The 9,719-nt window shown below is 44.8% G+C and overlaps 1 protein-coding gene across 1 annotated transcript; it reads right to left on the bottom strand.

Annotated features, from left to right (window-relative positions):
* Positions 1 to 312: 312 nt before the first annotated feature.
* atf4a (activating transcription factor 4a) lies at positions 313 to 3,282 on the bottom strand. Its single transcript, XM_048521236.2, has 3 exons — positions 3,108 to 3,282; positions 1,745 to 2,086; positions 313 to 1,188 (listed from the first exon to the last, which is right to left on the bottom strand). The coding sequence occupies exons 2-3, from the start codon at positions 1,977 to 1,979 to the stop codon at positions 371 to 373; spliced, it is 1,053 nt and encodes a 350-aa protein (XP_048377193.1). The 5' UTR covers positions 1,980 to 2,086; positions 3,108 to 3,282; the 3' UTR covers positions 313 to 370.
* Between the last annotated feature and the right edge of the window lie 6,437 nt (positions 3,283 to 9,719).

Below are 9,719 nucleotides of genomic sequence, written 5' to 3'. Positions count from 1 at the left end.
GTAGGGGATTGCATTCTTGCGGGAATTGGTGGGCTTGAAACAGAGATGGAGGCAGAGGGGTCCAAGGAGAGAGAGGTGTCATGTGAACTTAAGGTCAGGGTGAAAGGTGTTAGTAAAGTCGATTAACTGTTCAAGCAACTTGTGGGAGCAGGAAGCTGCTCTGATGCAGTCATTGATGTAGCTGCGAAAGAGGAGGGGTCCACACAATTGCAGACCACCATTTTTTAACATGCCAAGCTAATTTCCCATTGTTCATTTTTCAAAAATAATGCAGCCAAATGCTGTCCTGAGAAGACAAGTACAAACAAGACATTTACTTTATGATTTTATTAAAAATTACATTTACAAATCTACAATAGCTAATGCTATATTACAAGCTTTTTGCAGTTCTACTACTTTTGGCTTTCCTAACTTCTTCAATCAAGTCTTTTAAATATTGAATTTCTTTTGTTAATGAGTCAGCTTTCTCTTGCAAGGTTTTATTTTTCTCTTCCAGTAAGCTACATTCTGCAAGTATGGCACCATGCTCTGCTCTCTTCTTTTGCCTGTACCGTGTCGCTGCACTTTTGTTCTGCTCCATCTTCTTCAACTTTTTCTCCAGACCTCTTGACTCCACACTAACTTTTACTTTTGACAAATTGCCTACATTTTCTGTACTGGGACGATCATATGGTTTTGGCCTAATAGGACTTGAGTCATCTGATGACAAGCCACTAGTTTGTGGTGACCCTTCTGACATATTTTTGTCAGATGATTCAGCAGGAGAGTGTGGGGGACTAGTCCCAACTCCACTGTCAGAATCCCGCATTAGCCTGTCATCCTCCTCTTTGACAGAGTCCTGCAGGGGCGGAGGAAATTCCTCACATGAAACTCCAGTCTCATTCTCCAGGAAGTGTAACAAGTGATCAGGGGTTGGGATTAAAGATTCTGGGGTAATGGTTGGGGTACTAGGAGCCAGCTGATCTGACCCAGGGGGTGAATTTGGAAATGGCCTGTGATCAGAACTCAAACCAAGGTCAGCTACTTGTAGTTTAGCTGGCAAAGGATCAAAAGGCAATTCTTCCAGAACACAGGAACTGTCCAAGACAGCCAACAGCTCCTCTGAGGAGGGAGAGCCATTTTCACCCATGAACAAATTGTCAAAGAGATCAGTCTTCTCCATCCAGTCGAAGCCGGTGAACGCATCCTCTGTAAAAACAAGGGGAGGGGGAAGATTAAGTCAACATTATTCACATAAAAAATCCACTACAGAACACAGGACAGCAAAAACGACAGGACCGAGAGTCTCAATACAAACAGAACTAAACAGGAAGTTACCCAAGAAGAAACACAGAAGTTGCTGAAGAAGGGTCACCAGACCAGTAACATTAACTTTTTTTTCTTCACAGATGCGGCCAGACTTGCTGAGCTTTTCCAGCAACTTGTCTTTGTCTCCGATTTACAGCATCCACAGTACTTTCAATTTTTATTTAGGAAATTACCTAAAAAAGTTCAGCTCCACATTACGAGATAATGTATGACAAAGCACAGGCTGTGTTGTCATCAGGTGCTGAAACAGCAGAGCTGAAAGTGGAGCCTTACAGATGTTCAGAGATGTTTTCAACTTTTAATACTGGCTACCGAGCATTAATGTGTAATTGAAGTGCATCACCTACATTGGTTTGTCAACTAATTCAAAAGTGAGTCAACCACCCACTACAATCAGCTGCTACTCAAGCATCACAATCGATTGTTCTTAACTTACCCACAGTATCATCGGTGTCCAGTAACTTGTCAACACACGTGATCAGGGAGGACACATCGCTTTCCTCATTGCCATCAAACAGGAGTGGTCTGAGGTACGATTTCACCGGCCCGGCCTCCGCCAGGTCTGTGTGCAGGAGACACGGGTCCCCTTCAGCCGTCAGAAACGGCGAACTCGGGGACATCATGAAGTCCTCCATCAGGGAAGAGAAAGAATCTGGCCAATCTGAAGTCATCTGACTGTATTTTTGAACTGAGATACTCTTCAAGGAAAAACAAAGTCTTCAAGTCGAGTGTTACTATGCTGTCGACTACAGCAAAGCTGAGAAGCCCATTGTGGAGCCTGGGAATAAAACAGGATATCATTCATTTTCCATGCATTTAACTCTGGCATAGCAGCATTCAAGAAAAACTGCACAACAAAAAAACTTGCACGTCAACACAAGACATTTGAATTCAATTTCAGACAACCCAAATGATTGCCCAGAGCATATTGGGGAAGCGGAAGGAAGATTGAGACTCAACAGACGAATTGCCAGCAGGCACAAGTACGGAATTTTAAGTGCTGACACATCAAATTACTACTGAATAGTAAAGAAAACTGTAGGAGAGCTTAAAAAGGGGCAGATGCGCAATTTGAAAGCCTGGTGGGAGAAATGTAGATAAGGCACTGGGTGTCCCACTAAAGAGTTAACTAGGATCTTCAAACCACACCCTGGAACAGATGGCGGAAGGACAAGAGCAACTGGGTGTCTCCTTCGTGACTCTGCCACGTTTAAGCATGAAGACAAGCCACCATCTTCACCCAGTCACAAACAACCCGCTGGCGCCAGTGAGGATACCTGAACATCTCACCTAACCCAGCCCCAAGAGACATAACATTTATTAAAGAAGGGAATAGAGAGAAATATAGCGCCAGGAGGGTTAACTATTCCAAAGATGGAAGTGCCTTAGCACATCGACTGATCAACCCAAAACATGCCCAGAGACATCTTTGCCAACCACCAAAGATTTCAAAAATGAAGCACTTCAAAACCGGGGGCATACGATTAAGGAAAATATGTCGCGTTATTAATGTATTGAGCTCTGGTTTTGGTGGTGGGGGAAGGAAACCGGCCCTTCCGATTAATGTCCGGAAAATAACACAAAACACGATCGGGTGTTTACATTTTAGGCGGATTGTATCGCGTTTGTTCACGAACTGTTCCGGTGTAACCGATTTCATTGAAATCCCCAACGCCCACTGAGGCCTCTTCGGGCCACGAGGCAGAAGAGGATAAAATGGCGGGACCCCATGTATTAAAAAGGCGGGATCTTCCGGGGTTTTATTTTATTCGGCGAGGGCGTGAAAAAGGATGACTTACGCCATTTTTGAAGCTGGTGCGTGCTGTTGTTGCCCAGTGCACTGCACTGATGCGTCGCTGCCGCTGCTGCCTGTCTATTGAGCCGCCATGCCGAACCCCGGGCGGATCGGACTCGGAGAAAGAGTGCGAAACTTCCTCCGTTTAATCATCTGCGAGCCGCGGAATACGGCAGCGAGCCTGCAGCAGGCATTTAAATAGCCTCGGCCTCACCTCTCCCCTAATGCCTCTGCTCCCTCCGCCCACGTGACGTCATCACAAAATAGACCCCATTCCGCTCGCAGGCTAGCGGGAAGAAATGAGCTTTAAATCATCGGCGTTTGCGGCTGATTTTTCTTTAGTCTCGACTTATGGCGTCGAGCAGAGGGCATTGTATTTATTTTTTGCGGTGGGTTGTCTATTTTTTTTGGAAAAGCAGAAACGGGGCTTGTGAGAAGCGAGGACGGTGGCCGGTCCTACTTGCGATCACGCGCTCGGCTGTTCGGGAGGCGCTTTCTGGTTGGTCCGTTCACGTGATGGGATGATGCTGATTGGCAGAGCGGCGGTCAATGGCACGCCCCGAACCAAACCACGTGGGTTAATTGTTGGGGAGGAGGGGGAAGTTGGTATCATGGTGGGTGTTGTTACTTTTTAATGGAGATGCTGCCATAAATCATAAGTGAACCATAAGGTACAGATTAAAACTTCGAAAGGCAGGGAATGAGGATTTGAACGGCGCAAATATTTGCACTGTGGAAGAGGAACTAGCTGGGTAACTCCGAGGGCTAGCACAGCCACAATGGGCTGAATGGCTTTTACTTTGTACCCTCTGTAATTCTACCTCGGAAATATAGGTTATGAATGGGCTACTTGGCTCTGTCAGTCTGATAATCAAGGGTTATTGGTGTCATAGAGCTGTACAGCATACATTCTTTTTGGTCCAACTTGTCTATGCTGACCAGATATCCTAAATAAATCTAGTCCCACTTGCCAGCATTTGGTCCATATTCCTCATAAACCCTTCCTATTCACGTACCTATCCAGATGCCTTCTACCGTAAGATGTCAGAGCAAAGTAGGCCATTCAGCCATTGAGCCTGCACCACTGCTGCCCCCCTCCATCCTTGCTGCCACAAGTTGAGATGGACAATGTACATTTACTTTATAAGAAAGCTAACTACGTATACAAGATAGAAAGAAGCCCAAGGATATGTTGCAAGAGCATGATAAGTGGTGGGCGGAGGCTCACGTTGTGCTTAAACTCTGCATGGATCTATTAAAAGCCACAAGGCCTACTTGAATGTTGTAGTTTCAATGTAACAACCACGTTGCTGTTTCTGGGATCTTGTTGTGTGCGCATTGGCTGCTGTGTTTTTCAAATAGGTGTCTACCCCTCTTCCCCCGCCCCCCCCCCCCCCCCCCCCCCGCCACTTCCAAAGCTAAGCAACTCAAACTTTCGCTAAGTCCCACTCACTCATACTTGCATTGCTATGCTTTGATTCCCAGTTTATTGATACCTCAAATTTTCCATGTGTTTAATTTATTTCTGCTGCCTTCCTATCTCTGGGTAGGAGATGAAGGTTATCCTGATACAGTCAGTTAAAGTCAGATGAGAGGAGGTTTGTGTGAACGTCAACCAGTTGGGAGCAGGCCATTTCATCTGTGTTTTAATGTTTGATGTACTGTCTTTGTAGTCACTTTGTAAGAGAATTAGAACTCATGATGAAAACATGAATTCATTTACTATAAGGGAAGTTTCAGCATTGTTAAGTAATTGATGGAAATCAGGTCAGGCACATTAGCTGCAAGGATAATTAAAATGGTGGATAATCTTCATCAGGTCTGTTGAGATTAAAGATTTAATTCTGTATCTGTAGCTGCACTCTTAGGAAAAAAAATCTTTCAGACAACATTGCGCTGATTTGACTCTCAAACTTGAATTGCAGTGAAAACCATCATTTATGTGTAAGAAAATCCTGCGTGTCCTGCTGTATTTATAATAATGCCACATTAACCTGTGTAGCCATTACCTGACAAACCAGAATGGGCAAATGGGGGCTTGAATTTAATACTTCAACCAAAACATCGACAGTAGACCCCACCATTATTAAATCTGCCTTCAAGCTGTGAATTTATTCCTCACGTGCACACTAGTGCATTTCTGTACATGTGGCATTTGTGAGTGTGCTGACAATCTGCTGGATCGATGCTTAAACCTCTCAACTTTCTCCGTGACTTGGCAAGCAGCATGTTATTCTGTGAAGCATGTCCACGTTTCGTTTCCATGGAAGCTGTTCTATGATGATTAAACCCCATTTAAAGAGCAGTTAAATATTTCCATTAACAGCATCTGGGCTTCTGCACTGTGTTATTTACTTGGTATGTGGCAGGCAAAATAATTAGTATGACTGAAAGTGACGACAATGGTGCATCAAGAGGATTAAAGAAATCTAGATCTAATTACCAAGTGCTTCAAGCCCCAATCCAAAACATGAATCGTAATGATAATCTGTAGAGTATAAAACTTCCCTTTCATTTGAATTCTAACTTTAAATAGTCATATAAATATTCAGAACATGTATGTGATATGGGTTAAAATAGAACTAAGAGCTGTGGATCCTGGAGTTCTGAAACAAAAACAGAAATTGCTGTAGAAACTTAACAGGTCTGGCAACATCGGTGGGGAGAAAGCAGAGTTAATGTTTCAAGTTCGGTGACGCTTCATCAACTTGCGTCTGGCATTCCCCCTGAGGGAATGCGGCTGTGTTCGAGAAGCTGTTTTTCAGGGGATGAGCTATTAAACCAAGACTCCTGCCTTCCCCCTCAGGTAGGCATAAATTAGCCCACTTTTCCCCAGACCCCTGGCCATTACTTATCCTCCAACTAACATCCTCCAACTAACATCATTAAAATGGCTGTCACTTTATTCTTTCATTTATAACCAACTTGTTCTGACCCACCTCTGGGAAAGGTGGGACTTGGACCCAGACCTTCCACGTAGGGACAACACTACTGTACTACAAATCTCCCTTTTACTACAAGTGCTATTCCCAAGCATTTTCCCCTTCAAAGGAACACTAGGCCTGATTATAGCCTTCAAGATCAGACTGGTGTGGCTAAGGGAAGGACTTTCTTAATCAAACTGTTGGGACATGTAATGATGCCAGGACAAACTTGAGTGCAAATCTTCTGGCTTTGAGGAACAGAAACTACCGGTGTGAAATAAGACCATGAAGACGTAGGAGCAGAGTTAGACCATTTGGTTACCTATTCAATCAGATCATGGCTGATCTGATAATCCTCAATGCCACTTTCCAGCCTTTTCCCCCAAAATCTCAATTCTCTTACTGGTTAAAAATCTATCTCAGCCTTGAATGAACTTGACAACCGAACCTCAACAGCCCTTGATGGTAGAGAATTCCATAGAGATGAAATTCCTCCTCCTCTCTGTCTTAAATAGGTGGCTCCTCATTCTAAGATTAGGCCCTCTGGTCTCAGCCTTTCCCACAAGGGGGAAACAATATCTCCACTTCTATCCTGTCAAGCCCACTTAGAGGGAGATGTTTTCTTTTAGAAACCTATTTTGGCATGTTCTGAAACACCTCTTAAGGAATGTGGCACTTAACCGTAGAATAACTGGCTCAGTAATAGGGATTCTACCCTTGTGTTGCTTAATACATCACAATATTGGCTACATTTCAAAAGTACTTAATTAGTTACTAAGCAGCACAGTGACATCCTGGAAGGCAGGATTTAATGACAGCCTTTCTTTCTGACTCTGTGCCTCCAAAGAAAAACGCAGCAGGACGGAAAGAAGGCAGATTTAATGGGCTACGCTTTCAAGTTTGCAAATTCATCTGTGGCACTGGCAGAGTATCCTGGACGACTGAGAGGAACAATTTTTTTTGTCGCTGTAGATCACGTAGATGTGTATCTGGCCACAAATAAAATTTAAAATGCTGCCATTGAGTTGAATCCATTGATTTGAAGAGAGTTTGATTTTCTGACAGCTAAGAAAATGGCAAAGAAAAGTTATTTCCAAATCTTCTAGTTCACACACTTAGTACAAAGGGACATATCAGGCCTTAGACTTAATGACCACTGATTACTGAAGGCGGTGAAAAAGACATTTGAGGATGGCTCCCTTTATTCAATCAGGCACAGATTCTAAGAGCTGAGAGATAATGTGAGAACTGGATAAAACATTGCTGGAAAACCACACACAGTTCTTGTCACCACATTGCGGGAACCATTGCAGTCCATTTGGTGTAGAGTCACGCACAATACTATTGCTCAGAGAGTTTCAGAATTTACAGTGAAGGAATGCCGATATATCGCTTGAAGTGGAACTTGCAGATGGTGGTGTTCCATGTACCTGCTGCCCTTGGCTTTATAGATGGTCACAGTGATGAATTTGGAAGGTGTTGACTCAGGAGCCTTGGTGAATTTCTGCAGTGCATCTTGTAGATGGCACACACCACTCACTGGGTGTCGGTGGTGAATGGAATGGGTGTTTGTGGATGTGATACTCATCAAGTGAGGTGCTTTGTCCTAGATGTAGGCAAGTTTCATGATTGTTGTTGGAGCTGCACTCATCCAATAACTGCAACCATCTTCCTTGGAAGGCTGTAACTAGTGCAGAGATTTCCCCTGATTCCCATTGACCCCAGTTTTGATAGGGCTCCTTGATGCCACATTTGGCCAAATACTGTGTCATGTGCTGTCACTCTCTTCCCAGCTGTGGAATTCAGCTGTTTTGTCCGTAGACATTGTGGAAGCATGTCGTTTGACTCATTGAGTCCACACCAACCACCCAAAGAGCATCCCACCCCATTCCTGTAATGCTTCATGGCTAATCCATCTAGCCTGCACATCCTTGGACGCTACGGGGCAATTTAGCATGGCCAATCGGCCTAAGTCGCATATCTTTGGACCATGGGAGGAAACCAGAGCACCCGGAGGAAACCCACGCAGAACCCACCCATCCACGGGCAGTATATGCAGACTCCTCACAGGCAGTTGGCCACGGCTGGTATCAAACCTGGGTCTCAGGTACTGTGAGGCAGCAGTGCTAACCACCAAGCCATGGTGCTGTCTATATTTGATCCAAGGCTGTAAGGAAGTCAGGAGCTGAGTAGACCTGGCAGAACCCAAACTATGCATCAGCAAGCAGGTTATTGCTAAAAAAGTGTAACTTGGCACCGCTGTTGCTTGTGTCTTCCATCACTGATGATCGAGAGTAGACTGATGGGACAGTGATTGACTAGGATGGACATGTCCTGCTTTTTGGACCCAGGCTATTTGCCACTGAGCTATAATGATATTGGAGCCATACTGGAGCAACTCAGCTAAGAGCACAGCAAGTTGTGGAGCACAGACCTTCAATACTATTTGCCGAATATTGTCAGAGCCCATAGCCTTTATAGTACCCAGTGTCTCCAGCCATTTCTTGACAACTAACACATGGAGTGAATAAGAGCAGTCGAAAACTGAAATCCGTCATACTATGGGGTCCTCAGAATGAGATTGAGATGGCTCATCCACTCAATGCTTCTGGCTGAAGATAATTGCAAATGCTTCAGCCTTATCTTTTGCCCTGATGTTCTGAGCTCTGCAAATCATTGAGGATGGGGACATTTGCAGACCCTCCTCCCCTGAAACGTCAGCCTTCCTGCTCCTCTGATGCTGCCTGACCAGCTGTGTTCATCCAGCTCCACACCCTGTTATCTCCTCCGGTGAGTTGTTTTGATTGTCTGTCATTGCTCGTCACTCGATGTGGTAGGACTGCAGAGTTTCGAGCTGTTTAGTTGGTTATGGAGTCACTTAACTCTGTCTCGTACTTCCTGCTTATGAAAGTAGTGCTGTTTTGTAGCTTTACCATTTTAAGTAGGCCTGGTGCTCCTCCTGGCATTCCCTCCTGCAATCTTCATTGAACTAGAATTGATCTCCTGGCTTGATGGTAATGGTAGAATAAGGGGTGTGCCAGGCCACGAGGTTGTCGATTGTATTAGAGTACAACCTGGCTCCTGCTAGTGGCCTCATAGATGCCCACTTTTTGAGTTTCTAGATCAATGCAAAATCTATCCCTTTTAGCACAGAGATCGTGCCACACAACACAATGGAGGGTATTTTCAGTATGAAGACAGGACTTAGTCTCCACAAGGACTGTGCTTTGGTCACTTCTCCTATCAATCCAGTCTAGCAGAAGAAGGGACACGACCCGAAACGTCAACTTTCCTGCTCCTCCGATGCTGCCTGCCCTGCTGTGTTCTTCCAGCTCCACACTGTGTTTTCTCTGACTCCAGCAACTGCAGTTCTTGCTCACTGTCAGTCTAGCAGAAATGTCCTTTAGGACCAGCTCAATCAGTAGTTCTGATACTGAGCCAAGTCTTGTTATGGACCATCAAGTGACCCACCCAGAGTATCGTCAGTACCGTTGCCAACTTCAGAGCTTCCTCCAAGCATGTTGAGGGCAGAGCTGATAGTACACAGAGATAACCTTGATGATATTTGATCCAATGCCATGAGACTTCATGGCATCTGGAGACGATGTTGAGGACTCCCAAAGCAACTCCCTCCTGACTGCCTATCGCTGTTCCACCGCCTCTGCTGGGTCTGTTTTGCCAGTGAAACAGAA

This window comes from Stegostoma tigrinum, chromosome 38 (assembly GCF_030684315.1).
Source record: "Stegostoma tigrinum isolate sSteTig4 chromosome 38, sSteTig4.hap1, whole genome shotgun sequence".
NCBI classification, from domain to species: domain Eukaryota; kingdom Metazoa; phylum Chordata; class Chondrichthyes; order Orectolobiformes; family Stegostomatidae; genus Stegostoma; species Stegostoma tigrinum.
Note: the sequence above shows the minus strand (reverse complement) of the source record. Positions and strands in the feature narration are given on the sequence as shown.